The 21327-nt window shown below is 54.1% G+C and overlaps 6 protein-coding genes across 6 annotated transcripts; 2 read left to right on the top strand and 4 right to left on the bottom strand.

The window, feature by feature from the left end:
• Positions 1-603: 603 nt before the first annotated feature.
• On the top strand, positions 604-3861 carry A1O5_05999 (uncharacterized protein; the record flags this gene model as incomplete). The annotated part of the gene is made up of 1 exon (XM_007746595.1): positions 604-3861. One exon carries the CDS (start codon positions 604-606, stop codon positions 3859-3861), a length of 3258 nt encoding a protein of 1085 aa, XP_007744785.1.
• A 368-nt stretch (positions 3862-4229) lies between these two features.
• A1O5_05998 (uncharacterized protein) lies at positions 4230-6998 on the bottom strand (the record flags this gene model as incomplete). Its single annotated transcript, XM_007746594.1, has 4 exons — positions 4230-4244; positions 4397-6146; positions 6198-6915; positions 6971-6998. The coding sequence occupies 4 exons, from the start codon at positions 6996-6998 to the stop codon at positions 4230-4232; spliced, it is 2511 nt and encodes an 836-aa protein (XP_007744784.1).
• A 653-nt stretch (positions 6999-7651) lies between these two features.
• Positions 7652-8487, bottom strand: A1O5_05997 (uncharacterized protein; the record flags this gene model as incomplete). The annotated part of the gene is made up of 2 exons (XM_007746593.1): positions 7652-8326; positions 8392-8487. 2 exons carry the CDS (start codon positions 8485-8487, stop codon positions 7652-7654), a joined length of 771 nt encoding a protein of 256 aa, XP_007744783.1.
• Positions 8488-8982: 495 nt separating this feature from the next.
• A1O5_05996 (ribose-phosphate pyrophosphokinase) lies at positions 8983-10593 on the top strand (the record flags this gene model as incomplete). The annotated part of the gene is made up of 1 exon (XM_007746592.1): positions 8983-10593. The coding sequence occupies one exon, from the start codon at positions 8983-8985 to the stop codon at positions 10591-10593; it is 1611 nt and encodes a 536-aa protein (XP_007744782.1).
• A 5462-nt stretch (positions 10594-16055) lies between these two features.
• Positions 16056-16802, bottom strand: A1O5_05995 (uncharacterized protein; the record flags this gene model as incomplete). The annotated part of the gene is made up of 1 exon (XM_007746591.1): positions 16056-16802. One exon carries the CDS (start codon positions 16800-16802, stop codon positions 16056-16058), a length of 747 nt encoding a protein of 248 aa, XP_007744781.1.
• Positions 16803-19485: 2683 nt separating this feature from the next.
• Positions 19486-20931, bottom strand: A1O5_05994 (uncharacterized protein; the record flags this gene model as incomplete). The annotated part of the gene is made up of 1 exon (XM_007746590.1): positions 19486-20931. One exon carries the CDS (start codon positions 20929-20931, stop codon positions 19486-19488), a length of 1446 nt encoding a protein of 481 aa, XP_007744780.1.
• Positions 20932-21327: the final 396 nt, after the last annotated feature.

The following is a 21327-nucleotide window of genomic DNA, read 5'->3' as shown; positions in this document are numbered from 1 at the left end:
CGAAATGAATTCAGTTGCACGTGAGTATAATTACGGAGGATCTTTTTTCCACTTTGCCCCTCTCCCTCTTCTCTCGTTTCGTCTTCCCACCAGAGAAAGGCGAAGTTGGCCTTCACCTCATTCGCCACAAGACGTCTTTTGCTCCGGCTCTGGTCCTCTCTTATGCCTTTTCCATCTTTCACAGTGTTTAGAGGATGCTACTGGCGAAGCCTCTTAAGGGAGAGTTGCTTTCCTTCCCCAACAGGTTTGTGCAGCCCAGACCGAGAGCCTTGGAATCATTTTTCCTGTCGCGGATTCCAAAAGAGAAAATAAGGGAAGAAGAAAATTTCATTTTAGTGCCCTGATACACCCCCGAAGCAATTGGGGAGCAGTCTACTCGGTACGCTGGCCAGGTTGCGTTGTATTTGTGCAATTTTCTAGTTGCGGAACCTGCGATCGAACGCACCATCAGGTGCAAGCGACAAGTTTGGACTCTCGCGAGGGGCCTTCAATCTGGCCGAGACGCAGAAGTCTGGCAGCCAGTTTGCGACAAGATTCTTCGCGCCTGTCCCGCCACAGGAAATACGCGGCAGATTGTGAGTTGAAGACAGGCAACTCGCCGCAATGGAGCACCTCTATCCTTACCCCAAGATGGGGACTTCATTTCTGGAAATTCTGCAGGACCCATTGACTCGCAAGTTGCTGGGCTTTGACGCCGTACACGCCGAACCAATACCCTTCATCGGTGGTGTGACATCGAGGGTCAAGTTTTTGCTCAACGATGCCATGCAACAGCTCTCGTTCCTCAAGATCGGGTATACCGCGCTCGAGGCATTCTTGCAAGCCAACTGTACGGGACCACCCTTGGAGTTCAACACGGAGGAAGTTATTTTCCCACAGACATACCGAGCTCAAAGCCTCGAATCCTTGAAAGGAGATCTGTTCGAGTATCTTTCCGCCAATGGATCTCGCCCGTACCCATTGACACCACACATCGAGCTCTTCTGGCTTGCCAAAGTCGTCTTGTCGAATCCCACGCTGGCTGAGGCTGGATTCAACGGCCGACGGGCACGTTTCCGAGTCAACTTCTGGCATCAGAAGCTCCTTTCGGAGGAATCTCCCTCTCTTCGGGACATCATCTATTTGGACGCCGAGGTTCTCGAACGCCAACTCACTTCTCGCTTGGCCTTTGGCGGCGCAGCTGCCGAGGAACATTTTGTCGAGTTCCTTATCGAGAGAGCGGTGGTCCGCACGCATTACGGTGACGATGCACTGGCACGGGCAGACCTCGCCAAAGCCGCAACGACGCGACGGTTTCAATTTTTGCTGACCGGTGCGCTGGGCAAAAGGACAAAGTTTCAGGACAGGGATATCACTCAACTTGTCGTTCTGGCCAGGAGTCGAGACCGTGAACCCGAGCCTTATAGTAATCGCAAGGGCTCTAAGGTCGAGAGCGTGGAATCCAGCGAGGCTATTGCAGAGGGTGACGACCGTCATGAGCCTATTTCTATGCCTGACAGCCCTGCTGCAACCAAACCTGAGAGCCTGCCTCTCAACGACGACACCCTCCTCGAACACATCCAATTCCATTCTAGCACCCCAGCGGCACCGGTGTCAGAAGACACAATGACACACATTGCACCCTCTGACTCAACAACCATCCCACCGCAACTCGCATCCCTCGATCCGGCAAACCAGCCGCTGCTCTTCCCCATGGACAGCATCATCCTTCTTGCCACCGCGAGCAGCATCACCAACACCTCTCCGGACGACGGCCTGGTGAGGGAAGAGACCTTGCCGTACGCGACTCGAGTCCTGGAAGGAGGATCGTCCAATTGGCAAGTCTACACTCAAGCCCTTCTCGTCAGGAGCAGGATAGAAGGCTACCGAGCCCGAACTGCCGAGAGAGGATTGCTACAGTTGCAGGCGCTAGTTGATCAAGTCATTGTTGAAACGACAACGCCGGAATCAAACCCTTCTCCGTCATCAGACACCAAGAACCCACCACTAACGTCCGTTACACAATCAACTGCAGCCCCGTCGACAACATCAAGTACAACGACATTCCTGCCTAAACCGAACCCCTCCGAATCCGCCTCCGTGGCCGAACGTCTAAAATACATCTACCAACTCTCCCCCCCGCTGCGGTGGGAGCTCGAAGCCGAACTCGCCCAGCGCTGGACGCAGATGGGCGGGCTTAAGACGGCACTGGACATTTACAACCGTCTACAGATGTACGCGGAGGTGGTATTGTGTCTTGCGGCGACGGATCAGGAGGGCAAGGCTGTGGACTTGCTTAAAGATTTGCTGTTTGCGCCGGACGGTGCTGCAGATATTACAGACAAGGAGCGGCTTCGCTCTCCCCCACCAGCAGACGCCCCCCGCCTGCTTTGCATATTAGGCGACATCACCGGTGAAGCTTCGTACTATTCCCTCGCCTGGTCCATCTCTTCGAACCGGTACGCCCGAGCACAGCGCTCGCTAGGCCGGCACTACACTAAGAAGCGCGACTTCCGGCGCGCCGTAGAGGCATACACTCTAGCGCTGAATATCTCCCGCCTCGACCGAGCGAGCTGGTTCGCGTTGGGGTGTCTGCAATTAGAACTGGCCGAGTGGATGCCCGCGGTTGAGAGCTTCACGCGATGTGTACAGTTGGACGACAAGGACGCGGAGAGCTGGTCGAACCTGGCCGTTGCGCTGTTGAGATTACCCACACCTGTGGCCGGAACAGTGGATGTGCCCGACCAAACAGACCGTGAGTCTGCTGCAGCAACGGCGCCTGCCGGTGATAGCGGGATGCACGACGCAAGAGCACCAACAACCGCCGATACGGAGGATTCCACTCCTGCTTCAACCCATCCCCCCGACCCATGCCGGCACCTGCGTGACGCCCTCCGGGCCCTGCGCCGCGCCGCCACCCTGAAACACGACGACGCGCGCATCTGGGACAACTACCTCACTGTCGCGGCGAGCATACCGCCGTCGGCAAACACGCCGTGGGGGGAAGTCATCCAGGCGATGGGCCGCGTGGTGGAGCTGCGAGGCAAGAAGGAAGGAGAGAACTGTATAGATTTGAAGATCTTGGCTGTTCTTACCGACTATGTCACGGGGACTTGGTCGTATCCTTCGACGGAGACGGAAGAGGACAACGGCGACGGGCAGGGCCAAATGGAGGGCGTTGGTGGTGACGGGGAAGCAGGCGCCGCCCAGGTAGCTGGGCTGGAGGAACCGCGAACGGACGGAATACAGAACGGCCATGGCCATGACCGGGCCGAGAAGGAGAAGGAGAAGGAGACAGCGCCGACGTCGACACCACCAACAACAACAGACGCCAACGCCACTACAACACTCCCATCGACGACAGCATCGCCAATGACAACGACAACGACAACGGGGGGAAGACTCCCGTACACCCCGCGCTCCTTCCTCCATCTCATCGACACGTTGATAAGCCCACTCGCGACCTCCTCGCCGATACTGTTGACCCTGCTCTCCCGCATCTCACTGTGGCGCCGGCGCCCGTCCTCCGCTCTCCTCTGGGCCGAGAAATCATGGCGCGCGTTCCTCTCCTCAACGTCCGTCTCCTCCGTCTCCATCTCCGGCGGCGAGGACTTTAACAATTTGTCGCGCGACCGGTGGCGCGAGGTCGTGGACAAGACGCTGTGGCTCATGGCACGCTACCGCGCCTTGGGGCCCATGCAGCGCGAGCGCACCGGGGGGGTTGTCGAGGGGAAATGGCGCTTCAAGGCGCGCAGCGCGGCAAGAAGGGTATTGGGTCGCGCTCGGGAGTGGGAGGAACGAGGGGACGAGGCGTGGGGGAGGTTAAAAGCTGCGGCCGAAGATGTCGATCGTGTTAACGATGGTGATGTTGAGGCTGTGTGAGAAGAAGAGAGAGGCAAGGGACAACAAAGGATTGACAAAAAGGCATGATTCATTAGAAGTGATGGGCCGTAAACATGACATGACATGGCATGACGACCCTCAGCCTCGGGCCACCCTGACCTGGCCCGTTACCATCCGTGCGGCTCCTTATCAGGCTTTTGAAGCGCTTGTGTTTTGGCACAAAAGCCGTCCCAAGCACACCCACAACCGGTTTCCGCTTTGTGCGCACACAATATGCATATGCATCCAGCTTCACCATTCCGACATGCCTGCGACGCGCCGAAGAGAATCCGAACAATCACAGAGCCTTCCTGATTCCCAAAGCCCACTGTGCCAGCCAGGGGCATCAGGCATATCCTCTGTCTGTGTCAAGTGTATACACTCTGCCGAGAGTCACCACAATTAGCAATGCCTGGACGAGTACTGCTCGATCGGGGGAAATACGCATCGAGGATGGAGGGGAAATAATAATAATAAAGGTTGCCCTGCATATACTGTTTCGCCTCGCTCCACAGGAAAAAAAAAAAAAACTCACCTCGGTGTAAGCATTAACTTGCAGGCCCCTCTCGGCCATCTCCTCCTCGCACAAGAAATCCAGGGGCATCCAAACGAGATGTCCTCTAACCTTGTCCAGTTCTTTCCTTACAAGCTCCACCGGCATATGGGGATCGTGCAAATGGCCCTGTTTGATCGTCTTGCGCGGTGCAAAGTCGTCGTAATCCTTCCATGTTTTGATATGGTTGTCCGGATCTGCGCGGAATAGGTATCGATAGATGTCAGTGTTGACGGTGGCTTGGGTTGTCCATTTCTCCCAGAGAGCATCGGACAAGGGGTCGGCGACAAACTCCCACTCCTCCCCAGAGTATTCTTCGTTCATGCATACGGTGGGTGGCTGGGCATTCGGGTCCTTGGAGGCGTCAACGGATTGCGCTTCGATCAGTCCCATGTGTTCGCGCCAGAGATGGCGGCGTAGTGAGGCGGCGTGGTAGCCTGCTTGGTAAGGCTTGCCGTCCATGGTCGATTCAAGGACTTTGGTGTCGGTCATGACGATGGAGAGTTCCGAGTCGTGCGACCCCAAAAGGGAGCGATCATTGATGTTGCTCGATCCGCAAATCACTGTCTTGTCGTCCGCAATCAGCAATTTTGCGTGGATGTAGAGTTCCTCTTGCACAAAGTTGTCCTTCTCGGTCTCGGGTTCGCCTTCCCATGGTTCTTCACTGACGAGCCCGCCGCGAGCCATGGCGTCTTCGGCAATTGATTCGGCCGAAGTGACGGGGTCTTTGACATCTAGTTTCTGGCGCGCCGCCTCAAATCGGCGCTTCCGGTCGATGATGGCGTGTTGTTCGTCTTCGCTGACCTGAGCCCCGGCACCACGGGATTCCTTCTCCGTCTTTTCGCCTTCATACCCATGAATGCCGCTGCCCATAATCTCTTCGGCTTCGGCACGTTGGAGTTGTTGATAGGACACTCCAGATTCCTTCTCTTGTTGAATGAGCGACGGGGTTTTGTCGATGCGGTCATATGCGCGCAGGTTGAAGACGAAGATGTACTTGGATGGGTCCACGCCGGCGGCTTTGATCTGTCCAAAGATCGAGTGCTCCCCTCGATTGATGCTCTTGTACTGATAGTTCATGATCGCTCTTGTACCGACGGCAGCATCGCTACGAAGATCACCTGCAAAGCCTGGAATGGCGGGGATGAGAATGATGACCCTGAATTTGCGGTTTTCCGTCGCAGCGCGGACGCAGGCATTGACGATGGCACGGCCGACTCTGTTGTGGATGGGCGATTGATGCTCGCCGGTGGCCGTGATGAAGAATTGGTTCTCAATGTAGACGTAGTGTTGGGCACTTTCAATCACTTCTGCATACGCGGTTTGAATGCTGTGATCAAGCAGGATGCCACTGCTCCAGTCGTCGCTGCTGCGAACGACCTGGGCGTGGACACTGCCAGTATTCTGAAGGCCCTTGCCCTCGAGCGGACTGAAAGGATGTTCAATGTACTTGCCCACGGGATGCTTTGGTCTCTGGATCGCAATGAGGTCTTCGTCCGGATTAGAGCCATCGGCCCTAGCTCGAGTGGTCATACACAGATAGTCGACACCCTCATCTCGCTTGTATTTGTCTCGTTTGACAAAGTTCCATCTTAGCACAAAATGTTCGGCGATGTCTAGTACAGACTCGCCAATTACAGCCATTGCTACGTCATGCCATGGCATTCTGCCGTAGTCGGTCTTATTGAGTTCGTTGTTCGACCAGTCCTCCACCGTGTGGAAGTCCATGATTCTGTGCCCGCTTAATTAGTTTGGGGGTTTTAGAGATTGGGTGATAATGTACCGGTTATTATTGAAGTCTTGTCCTGGGAAGATTTCATTGACGACTCCAGAAGGGTGAACGTCAGCTAGGAGATGCTGGCGGACATCCCACCTCCCATAGCAAAGATCTAAGCCTCCGATGAATGCGAGGTGATAGTCAATAACAATAAATTTCTCGTGGTGAGCCCAGTAAAAGGTCATATCGCCAAGATTCTCAAAGACGTTGTGATCGGGATGGCGCAGGACGTGGATGTTCCCGTGGCCAGGACTGCCCTCGGGGCACAGCGCTCGCAAGGCATGCTTCGTATGGGCGGAATTGCAGGTCAAGGCTTGCTGCACCTCCTTGTAGACAATCACGTAGACTTGGACGCCCCGCTCGGCGGCGCGCTTGATGGTTTGGTCCAGACGCCATTCCTGGTTGAAAAAGGGAGGGCGGCGCAAGAAGAGTTCGGGCGACAACCACCAGTCGGCAATGTAAATGGTCTCCTTGGCATTCTCAAGGCCAACCGAGACGGCCCAGAAGTAGTCACGGCCGTCGACATACCACTTGATGCGGTTGTTGTCGCGCTCGGGAAAGTAGGACTCAAAACGGTGAGACTGGCAAATGGCGGTCCGCTTGCGGTCCGTCTCTTGTTCATGGGCCTCGTCATGGCGATGGTTCTTGTTGACGAGGTTTTTGAGTTTGCCAATCTTGTGCTTGAAATGAATGGCTTCAATTTTGGCATCGTGGAGCTTGGTATCTAAAGGGGGATCATCATCTGCCTGTCCGGGGATGAATGGTTGACTAAGGCTGACCTTTGAGCTTATCACGGAGAGCTTGCATTCTGTTGATTGCTATTGTCCCTTGCCAGGTCACTGAATGGGAGTGAGTGGGCACGATTCGGGGGCCTGCGTATTTGTCGAGGCGGAAGGGGGGGGGGGTTGCAATGAGCAATGCGGTCAAGAATACAAGGAATATCGTCAACAGAACGGCAGCAATGGAACGATGAGAGAAAGAGCAGGAGATAGAGACTGTAGAAGAGAAAGCTCTCGACAGATGAGATGTGGAAATATACTTTTTGGACGTGGTCGACCCAATTGCCCAGGTTTCCCAGGTCAAGCCATATTATTACGAGTATTACTGGGAAGTAACAGTTGTGGTCAACTTGCGTTGTCCGATGTTCAGCTGGCACGACCACCAACTACGTCATTCCGCCCTGCTCACTTTTTCCCCTCCTCCTCCTCCTCCTCCACCACCACCACCACCAGCCACTATCACCCGCTGTCACCCGCAGCCACCCACTGCCACCCACTGCCGCCACGGCCACCACTGCCATCACCCGCGTCGCTGGCTACATCCCGCGTGCAGTTCTAGAGGTAATAGGTCTCCACATCTGCCCTGAGATCAATGCCGCAAAGAACAAACCACCTGCTCACAACGGCGGTGATGGTGCTGAAAAGAAATCATTCAATATCCTCGTCCCTAAAAAATGCTTGTCACATCCATCCAAATGACCCGTCAAATTCCCAGACCACATCTCCGCGATATCCAAGCCGAATCTCCTCAAAGCTCGGCACCATGCCCCGCTCGTAGAATTGCACCAGCTTGTCCATGTCCTCTTCGTCCATGGCGTTGAACTCCTCGGCGCTCCATTTGTCACAGATCTCGCTCATCCAGCTCATCCTCCTACTGATGTCGCGCGTGCTTTTGCCCGGCGCTGCTTTTCGGAGCATTCGCCTCAGTTGCCCAACCTTCTTAATGCTGTCTCCCGTGCCTTTGGGTAGCATGTCGGCAATCTGTCGCCGGAGAGCCGCCGCCATCCTAGGCCCATTCCCGTTGGTAGATACCATGATCTGGAGAGGACCGTCGCGGTGGACGCTGCCAAAGTAGAAATCGCATTCCGGAGGGACATCGGCGATATTGGCAGGCACTTTCATTTTCTTACAGTATTTCCATATCCGCGTGGATGCCTCTGGGTCGTCGATCGCGCTGAGTACCATAGCCACTTTCTTTTCAGGCTCGAGGTCGAGAGGGAGGAAAACTCGGTCGACATGTTTGACCTGCCTATGGTCTACCCGATATGCCACCTCTTCATTCAGGCCCCCGCGCGGGCACACAACCGTGACTTTGGCGTCGGCATTGAGCAAGTTGACGATCCGGCCGGCAGCGACCTAAGACGCAGTGCGAGTTAGTGCTGTGTGTCACAGTCTCCCAACGCATCGCCCGCGGAACATACCTCACCACCGCCGATCACGAGAACTTCCTTGCCTTTGATCTGCCATGCGAGAATCAGGGAGCCTCCGCCCTGGATCTCTGGGAATTTGGAAGGCATGGTGGGCGCATAGTGAGATGGTCAGCACATGCCATCGAGGCACTCGCGGAAGGATGTTGTGCCTGGCTGATTTCAGACTGGATGATGAGGAATGGAATGAGGGAGATAATCGAAAAATTCGTCTGACAGCGACGCAACTCGGCAAATACCCGAGAATGGGGTTTTTGGTGGCTGTCTGACCGCCACTTTTGCCTCGTCCACTGCTCTCTCACGTGCCCAATACGAGAAGCGTCATGATTGGTTGACTTGATCTTCACTCAAAAAAAAAAGTCACTTCCTCCTCAACTCTTGCTTTGCTTCTGGCGAATACGCTTGCCCTGGTCAACCTTTGTGTAACCCCCTAAACAATGAAAGACCCCAAGGACCAAACTTGCCTGAAGACTATGACATTGAGTTGAGTCGAGAAGCTACAATACTTGGGGCGGGAGTTGTTAGCCTCTTCCTATTCACTTTGTTTTCATTCTACTCAACCCCGGACCCGTTGGGAGCGACTAAATGCGAGGCGTCCAAGTCTTCTCCGGAAGGTCTCATCCAGCCCTTGTCGAGTCCATCTGTGAAAGACTGGGCTCTTCGCCCGCCGAATGTGAGTTGGGCAACTTCGCAAACGGAGAAATCAGCGTCCAGATAGGCGTCTCCGTTAGAAACGAAGATGTCTTCATCGTGCAGAGTGGAAGCCCTCGCATCAACGACAGTGTCATGGAAATGCTCATCATGATCGCTGCATGCAAGGGCGGCTCAGCAAAGTCCATCACTGCCGTCATTCCCTACTTTCCCTACTCGCGCCAATCCAAGAAGAAGAGCCATCGAGGCGCCATCACTGCAAAAATGCTGGCCAACCTCATGGTGGTAGCCGGGGTGGACCACGTCATAACGGTGGACCTTCATGCTTCGCAGATGCAAGGGTTCTTTGGCAAGCCTGTCGACAACCTATTTGCCGAACCGATTATTGCTCGGTGGATCAAAGGCAACGTTCCCCGCTGGCACGATGCAGTCGTAGTGAGCAAGAACGTGGGCGGCACCAAACGAGTCACCTCACTCGCCGATGCCCTGAAGCTCAGCTTCGCTCTTGTATCCACCGATAAAGATCGTTCTAGACACTCACACCACCACAACGGCTTAGCGGACAGCACCGTGTTCTTCGATGCCATTGAGCCACAGTCCATCCGCTATCGCGACCACCTGCTGGATGGGGACGACGCCGACGATGCCGACAGCGAATCCGAAAAGTCACACAACAGGGGGCTTCCTCACCGTGCTAGGGCCAGGGTTCCCCTATTGAACGGTGTCAACCGCTCCGGCGTTGGCAGGCCTAAGGCAGTCACGATTGCATCAAGTCCTCTGGTCCAGGCGGCAAGGGTGGAGTCTCCTTCCCCTGCTGCGTCGCCCGACCCGTCCCCCCGAATCGAGGCAGTTCCCAGTGCGCGTCGACCCTCCGAATACGAAGCTAGCGAAGAACACAACGATCAGAGGGCACGCGATGTAGTCGTGGGTCGGCTGATCCAAGGGCATTTGGTGGACGAAGACCATCCCTCTTCGGCAATGTCAAGCATGTCAGCTTCCCTTGCCAATCTTACGGGCGAGCGACCTCTGCAAGACGGACCAGATCCCCCCACCAACGACCCTATGACTTCTTCCTTTGTGTCCAATGCCTCGTCTTTTCAACCCGAACACGCGCTTGGCGGGACATTTGACGCAGCCGCAACATCGGATGAGGAAGAGGAGGGCATTAAGAATCCCGACCAGGAACACACCATCACCTTGGTCGGAAGTGTCAAGGACAAGACAGTTCTCATGATGGACGACATCATCGATCGGTCTGGTTCGTGGATTGCAGCCGCCGAAACCTGTGTCAAGATCGGCCATGCCAGAAAGGTGTACTGCATCGCAGTCCATGGACTATTTGGCGAAAACTCCCTGGAGGAGTTAGAAGCATGCGACTACATTGACTATATCGTCGTGACAAATACCTTTCCCCTGGCGCCTGAGCGGATCCGTGCCTCGAAGAAACTGATAATGATCGACCTCTCGAATCTCCTGGCAGAAGCCATCCGACGCAATCACCACGGAGGTAAGTGCAAGACCCCCAGCCTGAGAAACCCCGGCTGACTCGAACATTTCGCAGAGGACATGTCGACGCTGTTTCAGTTGAATGCATGAAGGTCTTGTCGATTGACTACCTCCCTCAGCCAGAAACCTTAATCAAAGCTCCCTGCCACACCGCCGCTTGTCATGTACGCGAAAAAGCGTCATGAATCCTCGATGTGGCTTTATCGAAGGACGACATGATCCATCGCTTTCCACGAACTACGAGTGCTTCAGAACACGTAACGCTAACATTCAGTACTACTACCACCCCTGTAACGCAGGAGCAATATTCCTCTTTATTATGAGCTCACGAGTATGCCTCGACACCGAGCACCAGGAGCTTGAAATCTCATCGGCACACTTTGGATGTTGACAACGCCATCATGCAGCCGGTCAACCAGGATGTGCTGTTGTGTTACAGCAACTTTCGGACTTTTTCACGCCACCTTCGTTCCGAGCACGGAGTTGCCAACAACCCGGGAAAGGACCATGCACCTTTCTTTTTCGGTTCCTCCAATCACTGCGGCCTCCTAGGTGACACAAGGCGAAAAGATAGCTTCAACCTACGAAGCGTTCCCTTTCGACGACACGGGACCGACAGGGCAGAATAATCCGAATCTGCCTCCAATTCTCGGTGCGGCTGCACCCAGGGATACATGACAGCTTCAGTCCGTCTTTTAGTTTTTCCTTTCATCCGACAACAGGAGCATCAAAATCGCGGACCACGTCGAAGTGGAGACCTTTCACAGCTGCAACTGCGACAGGAACCAAATTGTATTACCATGGAACATTATTAGAGGGCAATTTTCCTTTTTATTTCACCCACTACATACGACGCCCTATGGTGTAGAGCTTGGGGAGTGGAGAGCTGAACCAGACGGAAGCGCAAGCAATCTCGAGACAAAATGCATCTCTCCCGCCCACTGAGAATCAGGGCACGCGTTCTGTCGCAGCTGCGGGGCTTGCCTAGGGACTAGCTAGCGCATTTTCGAGAGCGAGTCGTCAGCCGGGACCAACTAGTTGGGAAGGGAAACGGATCCGGTTTGGGGGGAGTGTTGTGGGCGAACTCAGTGAAAATCTGTGATTGCCATTCTTGGGGGGCCACAGGGGGGCCCGCAAAAATCCAGCTACGGGGGCCTGCAAGGGTTAGATCTGGAAATCGCTCGGTAAAAGATCGACACTACAACCTCGTTAAAGGACGATCGGACTACACCGCGAGAACCACTAGACCGACGTCGCTAGGCAATACTGTCCTGGGGACTTGTGGCTTGTCCTTCGCCTCACACTTCAACATTGCGTAGCTTGGTTTATCCGGAAAGCTCTAGGCGTCGCCTGCCGCTCTAACAGGCTCTCTGATGAGGGCGATACAGCTGAGACTCCGGAGCGTCTGGAAAAGCCACTTGGTTACATCCGCTCCCCGTGAAGACTGGAGCATGGACTATCGAACCTTGCAGGGGCCTGGGCCGGCCCACAGATCCAACCCGCTGTTCGTGATAGTCGCAAGTTCATCCCACGCCGGTTCAACTATGGCATGACTCCCTCAAGCTGTCCCTTTCCTCGGAAGCTTGTCTAACCACAAGAGCGGCAGGTCATCCTGCACGCTCTCAGGTTCATGGGAAACTCTAATTTTGGCTCACGACTGGGAAAGGGGTGGTTAACCCGCGATGCGCTATTCTCGTCGGATCCCCTACCCAAGTACAGGCTGATGTGGGCACAGGAGTACTGCTCAAGACACAACACGAGCTGAGGTGTTAGGCTACCGGGCGGATGCCTTCCCGTTGAGCTATAGGATACCTAAAACTCTCTTTCGGATGGAATAGGTCCAATGTTACTTGCCGTCCAAGCGTTCCAGCGTTCCATTCGCTCAATCAGCGTCGAAGGTGACCCTGTATCTCTCTGGAGCCATCCCGTTAAAGGGTAGTAAGAAACGCTGCTGAAAGAGTAAAGGATTTCCACGCGGGCATTGTCACCACCAGGACTTCTCCTTCCCTGGCCGATTTCTTCAAACCGGCAGCCACAAGTCGCCCCTAACATTCTCGACGCCAAGTGACGGCAGTATAGCGGTGTCATTGATTTGTTTGCTGGTCACGATCCGTGAATGTCCGCCGGTTGTTGCGTCGAAGCCTGATAAATCACCATGCCGTCCCTCGGGTCTCACTTGGATGAACAGACAGCTGCTATAAATATCGCTCGATTTTCTGAAACTCTGACCATTCGCCTTACCACTACCCTGAAAAAACTTACCGCACGAGAAGCCTTGATACGACCTTCCAAATATTCTATTGCGCCCGAACTTGCATAGTTGAAGATGTCGAATCCGAAAACCAATACTGACGTGAGTCTTGAATCCCCCTCCGCTGCCGTAGCGGCTCTGCTGAACCGCGGAGTCTCGCTAACGCTCGAGAACTACATCTAGCCAGCCAACACTCGGCTTAATTTTAGATACACTTACACACAATGTCCGATGCACCACTATGTGAAAATCTCGGCTCCAAGTGATGTCCCCTTAGTTTGGCAGTGCCAGAAATGCAGAGAGACCCACACTACGATCTGTCAATGTCAGTATTGCGGCCATAATTTGTGTCCTGGCTGCGCCAGGTACAGCACTCAACGCACCGGCGTCCTTGTACCTTCCACGGGAGGTTATCGTGGCCGGTGAGGATATCAGGAGAAGACACATTGAGCTGAGCCAAGTCCTCTTGTAGCGCATGCGTTACCATGGCGCTGCGACGGCCTGCTGCACCTTCGAGACTGGCGACAAGCTGAACATGTTCTGGGTGGAGTACTGGGACGAGGACATGCCAATTCCATCTCTCCCTTATCAATCGACTGGTCTGGGCGAACTGGAGTTGCTGGGTGGTGCTTTTTCCCCTTGACAACATCGACGGACTGGATTGGGAACAAGTGCTGGATCAAAATGGGGTGCGGGTGACTACAAACGAGCAATCCCTGGCCGTGCGGCGTCTCAGGATTGATGAGGAGCGATTCTCTGCGGGTGGCATTTCCAGCCTTCTTTCGAGCGCGATTGATGGAGAGCTGGTTCATGCTTGAACGACGAGGGTTGGCTGAATCCCGAGGCATCGGTGAGGATTGCGACAGCGGCTTCAGATAGCGCAGCGATATGTTAGCGATAATAATATCATCTTCGACATGATCACCATGGACGACAGGTCAGTCATTCACCACTTTCAAATGCCTCGTGGTTATTTACCTGCCTGCCTGCCTGACTGATCCTTCGCCGCCTTTGTCTCGCTTGCTGCTCCTTTCCTTTCCTTCCCTTGCCTTTCCTTGCCCTGGCCTGCCCTGGCCTGCCCTGGGCCTCTTCAATGCTTATCCACACATCTACCGCAATGACACCGACACAATAGAAAATGACATGAACTGAGAGAGGGAGAACAGGATAAGGTACGCAGGGGGTAGGTCCTTCTCCTTCTCCTTTGCCTCTGTGCCTAGTTTCCTAGTTAGCTTGGGTGGTACTAGAGGTACGGATGGGATAGAATCGGAAAGGATGGGAGGTCTTCTACTGCTGAAATGAGATTGGGAAGGAGATATATATATATACACACAAAATATACAGTTACATATGTATACCGAGTATATATATACGAAATATCAACAATATAATAATACAAATATAACATATGACACGATATACAATGAGATACACGGTTGAGAGTGATATAGTATCAGCTATAGGAGACTGCGTATCTCTGCTGTTTATCTATCGATTATTGTTCATTAATCCATTCATTTATAGATATTTGGGAAGTATAAGGTAAAACACACCAATGTCAGGCATTGAGCATCAAGCAAAACGAACGAGCAAAACGCCGTTCATCTCGCTGCTCTGAAAGTGCTATGGGTCTATAGGCATAGACGGACAAACTCCCATGGCGAACACTGCCTGCTTTCTTGTTCCCCCTTCTTTCCCTCTTCTCCTTCTGCTGCTGTTGCAAATTTTTCTCTTCTCCTTCATCCAGTCCTTCTCCAGGATAGTTTCTGTCTTTGAACTCTTCAAAAAAGTTTGATATCATGCCATGCCATGCCATAACGCGTCATCGCACAACGAACAAAAAGAGAGAGAAAGGTGCCACGCTTGCCTGCATGCATGCGTGGATGCGTACTTGCTACCGTCCTCGGAAGAAATAGGAGATAAGGCAACAGGGGGATAATGTACATGAGAGACATCAAGAGACAGGGGACACTCACTCTAGTCTCGATCTGCTGCGGCGGTTCCTCTGCGTCGGAGCTCTCCACACCGTCAGTTAGTGACACGAACTTTTAGAACTCGGAGACACGAGTCGTTGGGTCCGTGAGAGCCGAGGAAGGGACATGGAGTCTGTCTGTCTTTGTTCGTTCCCGGTTCTGTGTCACCCCAGTCTCCTGCCAGTGCCAGCCTCTGCATATGAGGATGCGTTATGCAGCTAATGTTTTGACTGACGGGAAGTGATGGAGCCCGGAGGAGGGCAAGGTGGAAAATGATTCCGCATAGTTGGTGACACTGCATATGCAAGAACTAGAAATACGATGACGCCCGGTCACAGACTTGTGCGAAGACTCGAGGGACAAGGCCTTTAGCTTTCGGGGACGTGCATGGATGGATTTGGAATATCATGTATGTACTCGAGACTCGATGATGAGGTAGGCTTGGATGAATGGGTCTGCTGGAACTTGAGATCGACCGTGTAGGCATTGAGCAGCGAGGTAGATAGGCAAAGGGGTAATGGACGAGCATGGCGAGATACCGAGCTGGCTGCCAAGTGCAAATCAGATGTACGGTGGAGCACATGAAAGTCAGGTGAGCCGACACTCCACGCAAATCAACCCATTCTTGCCCATTCTTGCCCATCCCCAATAATCTCAACTATTATTATGATCCACCCTCGTCTCCTCTCTGGAGTCCTCCATCCTCGGCTGAACAGCCTGAGTGACCTCGCCTCCTGCCTCCCGCCTCCCGCTTGTCTGATGCCCTTGCGCAGCTGAACACGGGTCGATCTACCAAAGCCCTGGGAGCCATCGAAGCTAGCCATCGCACCGATTCGAAGCCCTCAGCTCGATCCAAGGAGATCTGGATTTTTGAAACCCCATCGCCCCGCCGCCTTAGCGATGAGTAAGGAGCAAGCACATACGTATTGCTCCCTACTGTGGCCCGATTGGGGCGACGCGGCTGAAGTCTTCAACATGGATGAATGGAAGGATGCATGATGGGAACCAATGCGGACGGATTAACAGGAAAAACAGCCCAATGGAAACATGGCCACCCTGTCGATCACGATGTGATCCAACCTGGCTGGCTCGCCGAATCTCTCGACATGAGCTGTGATGATGGCACTTTGTCGACACGGTGCACCACGATTGGACCGGGCTTTTCATCTCTATCTAGCTACTAACCGCCATCACCATTACTATCACTGCTACATACTATCGGCATCACTACGAGAACGACTGACTGGTGGCTGTACTGACGCTGGGACTGGGACATCTCACGATTTGCCTCGTTCTCCCGGGGGCGGGTTGCCCAGCGTCGTCACCCAAACATTCCTCCACTCGTCCAACAGGTCCTGCCTCCAGAGATACCGCTTCAGGACCCCCTCCAACCTGGTCCAGTTGCCGAGGAGACCAGGCGCCGTCATGTCATTCCTCGCCTTGGACTCCAGGAGATCACACACGAGTTGGTCCGCCACGCTGGAAAGCGACCCTCGTCGGCATGCTTCGGCCGTCATAATCACCGTCCACACATAATGATGGTCCTGGTCCGTGCTGGATTCTTCGAAGCCGCGCTGCGCTGCGAGAGACGCGAGCTGCTCCAGCAGAGGGAGTTCTTCGGCCCCGAATGCAAACGACACGGAGCGCATGCAGCTTATCAGCACGCTCAGGCTGACAAGGCGCTCCGTCACGCGGCTCGACTGCCCAAGGTATTTTCTCGAGTACATCAGTACCATCGACGGACAGCAGATCCAAGGCCGCGACTGATGAACCTCCCACGCTTCAGGGAAGGCTTGACGACTAGCGGCGATGACCAGTCGAATCACCTCCCTGCTTAGACGAAGGGACAAAGCCAGTTCTCTGAACCCTTCTGGGAGGTTGGAGATGTCGTGACAAAGATCCGGGGGAAATGGGTGAGTAGGATAATCCAATTGCAATCCTGGCACGCGAGAGTCCGTCCTCTGGGGCCTGTCGTTGTCACCAAGTTCCGCGAGCTTTTCATTTGCTTTGGGAATCGCCAGCATTTCGGCAACGAGCTCGGCGCTGCTCTTCTGTCAGTCGATACTCTTCACGTGAGAGACCAAGGAAGTGTACTATTGAAGCATCGCCTTCAAAGGTGCATTGCCTGCCAAAGCTTCCAGTCCGCCTCTCATGTTGACCATCTTTCTGAGTCCACTGAAATGAGCGAGTACCTCTGCTCGAGTCCCATACTTGGTCTGCACAGTCCGTCAGGGGGCCGGAAGTAAAGACCCATGATTGGGAAAAAGGAAGACCTTACCGCCCCATCGGTGAGAAGCATCGTGGTCAATATGGCGGCGTCGTCAGGGCAAGTCGCGAGGCCATCGAGCTTTTTCCGCAAGCATGTAATGCTCCGACTGCTGTGACAGGCGATGGCAGGTGTGATTCCGAGCCGCCCTCGTCGGATTTCTTGAAAGGCCAGAGCGCACGCCATGAGCGCCTCAAAGAGGTCTTCATGCTGCATGGCCATTTGCAAGATCGGGAAGTACACCTGTGTTACTTGGTGGCGCAGATCGCTCATGCTCGGAATGACGGTATGCAAGACTAAGGGGTCGCGGAGCAGTCAGCGAGTCGCCGTGCGTCTCGTGGAGAAAGGGTCAATAGAGTGCCTCGTACGATAGTCGAGCGCCATGGCAAAAGAGGGTGGAGTCTTTCTACTGAGAAGGGTGTCAAACGCGCCCACTAGCGAATGGCATCTGTCAGGAAACGGCGTGAGCGATACAATAGACAAAGTCGACCGGCGTCGAGGGTCACCCTTTGCGGGCCGTTTCTTGCGCCGAGGCGAATGGGCCCGTGAGGTGAATTCCAATTCTGCGGCCGGCATCATCACGAACCGAAGCTGAGGAGCTCTCCCCGAGCCTGGGCCTTCGTGTCCGCTCGGGGCCGTTATTATGACACGGTGCTTGCCAGATTGGTCGGTCGCGACGCATTGATTGGGGGAAGAGCCCTGTGATTTGGCTGTAGCCATATCGTTTGGAAGAGCCATGGTATTTATCGAGAGTTACCCGTTCTTTGTCTTAATCTCTCCTTTTGTTTCCTTGTCCTCCACAGCAATTTCCTCGGGGCAGTGTCAGGTTCGCTGGGAGGTGCGAGATTTCGCTAGGACGTCGTTGACGGAAAGGCTCGCTCCTCTGGCCGAAGTGAAGCAGACTAATCCTGATGCCCCGCAACCTCGTACGTTCACTGATTGACGCCCATGCCGGTGCCGGTGCCAGTGTATGAAAAGATGTTTTCGATCTGCACAAACCGAAGGAGAGCTGTTACGCTTGTGTCACAGCATCAGTAATGAGGACCTCAGATATATTTGACGGAAAAAATTGCTGATTTCCTGCAAGACGCAATGAGTCGCGCAGTGGAAAGGCAGATAGGTCCATTGCACATATAATCAAAATCTGCAAAGACCCTCCCCGTACGGAACGGTCGGTTAGACAGACACACGGAGTGTCTCTCCCGTTGGAGCGGACGGGATGTTGAAGAAACGACTACATGAACACGGCGTGCTCGATCCATGATCCTTGGGACGTATGCCTGAACACGAACACGAGCATAAAGATGACTTGCACTATCAAAGCCCGGACCTCGAGCTGGAACTGAAGCGAAAGCTGGGCCTGAACCACCACGGCGGCTCAGTGCGGTTCCTGGAGGACTCCCAAGCCAAATGGAAACCAATGCATGCGGGCCTTGATCGATGCTACGATGCAGATGCATGGGTATGCATAGTCCCAAACGGGCAGGTGGTCGATAGGGCAGCAGAGAACATACATACTTACATGCTTACATGCTTACATACCGCACAGGATCTGGTCACGTAGACCAGCGTCCCCAGATGTTTGAGCGGGGTATTATGTAACTATTCCCTGCAGGGTTCCATGGGTAGTTTTTGCGACCTGACCAGGCCTGACCTGACCCGAACGTTTTCGAGAAAAAAGAAAAAGAAAAAGAAAGAGAAAAAAACAGCAAAGAAAGGCCTCGACGGACGGATTGTGCAATAGGAAGCAAAGATCGCCTGCCTATGTAAGGGGCCCGGTGGTGAGGCATCCGGTCGGGGTCTCAATAATGCCACGGGCCGTTCTATACGAGGTAACCTGGATCGAGTACCGAGTCCATGGGTGTGAGTATTACGGAGTGCTTTAGCACCTGCCTGCCCCGGTCCAGCAACTCCACTCACGGCCAGGGGTGCAGACATGGGGGGCGGAAGAGCCAAAATGGATGCCATATTACCGAGTACATGTGTAATACGATAGAGCCCGAGCCTGAGATATGGACGAGGGACTCAGGGTCAGCCTCTTTCTTCCAGGTACAGCACATGTTCCATCTGCACTGCGACATATCAAGCCAGTGGAGTTCCTATCAGAGTTGCAGTTTGTGGGGGAGCATGATTGGTTCACGCAAAAGGGCAAGCAAAAGGACAGGACAGGGGTGAGTGAAGTAAGTAAGCTCACATGCATCGCCGACGATCACTAATGCTACTCTGGTAAGGCCTGCAGCGGCGGACAGGGGGCAGAAGATGATCACGGACTGCTACGCAGCTCTGAAACACACTGACAAAATTCGACAGGTCTGGACTGACTCGTCCATCATATTGGTATGATCGCTATACAATAATTCCTGGTTTTGGCCAACTGATCCCTTCCAGCTTTTAGACAAGCACAAAGTAGTCATACACCAGGCAAACCCGCCCCATCATCCTCACGAAAAATCTCGCCCCTCGAGCACCATCGGCGCAACCAGAGTCCAGCAGTAAATGGCATAGCACAGCCATGCGCTGATGATCTTGATCCAGCTTGCCCAATATGTCCGGCCAACAGGTGTAAAGTCGGTCGAACTCTCCGGGTCCATCTTCTGCGTCAAAAGCGTCGCCACCCAGCATGTCGCCATAAGGAAGATGACATGGAATAAGCTGTAATTGTACTGCGTCCCTTGGCGTTCGTCGTCCTTGGAGCTGACTTCGGTGTTGTCTTCATCGTCCGAATCCTCGTCCAAGGCGGACGCCGGTAGCGCCCCACTTTCCACCGCCGCTCTCATGATCTCACGACGTGACGCCGGCTGCTGAGACACAAGGCCGTGCTCGTTTTCATCTTGGGTTAATTGAGCATACTTGTTCTTTCCACTGTTAGACCCCATGGCGAACCCTTGAGTAGCCGCTCGAGTAGTGGTGTAAGCAATCGTAAGCATGGTAACAATCGCACCCAAGATGACAGTGGTAGTCCGTGCACCCCGGGCACGAATGAGAGGATTGCAATGCTTGTCATCTGGCTCCATTGCAACTGCTGAGAACGTGAGGTAGGTGCAGTAGACTGCCACCATGGCCGACTGTGCCAGACCAGCTTTTGGATTTGCATCCTGGATAGTCGGCTGGACGCTGAGGAATGTGACAAGGAAGAGGAGGACCAGGTTGATGGTGATGGCGGCGATGTTCATGCTGCAGCCACTGCTGGCAAAAAAGATGTACATGACGATGGTCATGGCGAATGCAGCCAGATACATGCCCAAGCTCGACCCCATAAGTAGAACCTGCCACAGCCGGTAGTTTGGTCCATCCCCTTCGTCAATCTTGTCCTGGCAGAGTTCTGCCCACGTGTGCGCGAGGTCGACCAGGAGGATGAGGCCCAGGAGCACGAAAAGCATGGCCCCCGTGTAGGCGACATAATTTCCCCAGAACAGGAAGAATCCCTCGGGAATGAAAAAAGAGATGACGATGAAGGCGATCCAAACCAGCAGTTTCGGGCCCCAGAAGCCATTCTGCAAAGCGGCTCGAGTGTCTTTGGTGCTTCGGACCCCAATGAGAAGGATAGAAAGGATCAGGTGGAACATGCCCAAAGCGAAGTTGATGCGCTGGACAGCAAAATAGCCGTAGCACTCGGAGGAGCCGCATTTGAAAGTCATATAGTCGAGGGTGAGGTGTTCCAGTTTCTTGATGGCCCAAGGTGTGAGCATTATCCAAGCCAGAATACTGTTGACCAGTAGAATCATGGCATAGGCAATTCTTGTGGCGATCGAGGATCGGAACTTGGACATGCCGCAAGGCCCACAGATCATGGAACATGATGCCGCACCACAGCAAGACGCAGCCACCGACCATAGGGTTGCCGCAGAAGGCAGGACAAGGGCTGGAATAGCGAGGACGCCGCCCATCTTGGAAGGTGAGGGAGGGGGTCTCGTGCTCGAAGGTTTCGCGGATAACGATGGCTTGTGTGATCAGGCCTCCAGTCGAGGCAGCGGGACGCTTCTTATCGGTACACAATTACATACAATACGATGCTGGATTGATCGGTGGTAGTGTGCCAGGTAGTGGTTGATGGGAGAGCGAGGAAGCGCAGGCGACAACTGGGAGAGAGTGAGGAGCGTGAGGAGTGTCAGGCAGTGAGGTCAGTGGAGGCCGGGAAATCGTATGCCCAGAGGACGACAGAGGCAGGTTAGCCGAGAGACCCATGACGTCCCTCACTCCACGCTTTAACGTTCTGAGAAGGGACCATGTTCGATATCGGATCCAGTGCCGACTGACGAATTTCTGGCGTCCCAACATCGACC

The sequence above is a fragment of the Cladophialophora psammophila genome (assembly GCF_000585535.1).
Source record: "Cladophialophora psammophila CBS 110553 chromosome Unknown aczJe-supercont1.8, whole genome shotgun sequence".
In the NCBI taxonomy this organism is placed as follows: Eukaryota; Fungi; Ascomycota; class Eurotiomycetes; order Chaetothyriales; family Herpotrichiellaceae; genus Cladophialophora; species Cladophialophora psammophila.
This window is presented reverse-complemented; position numbering and strand designations above follow the sequence as displayed.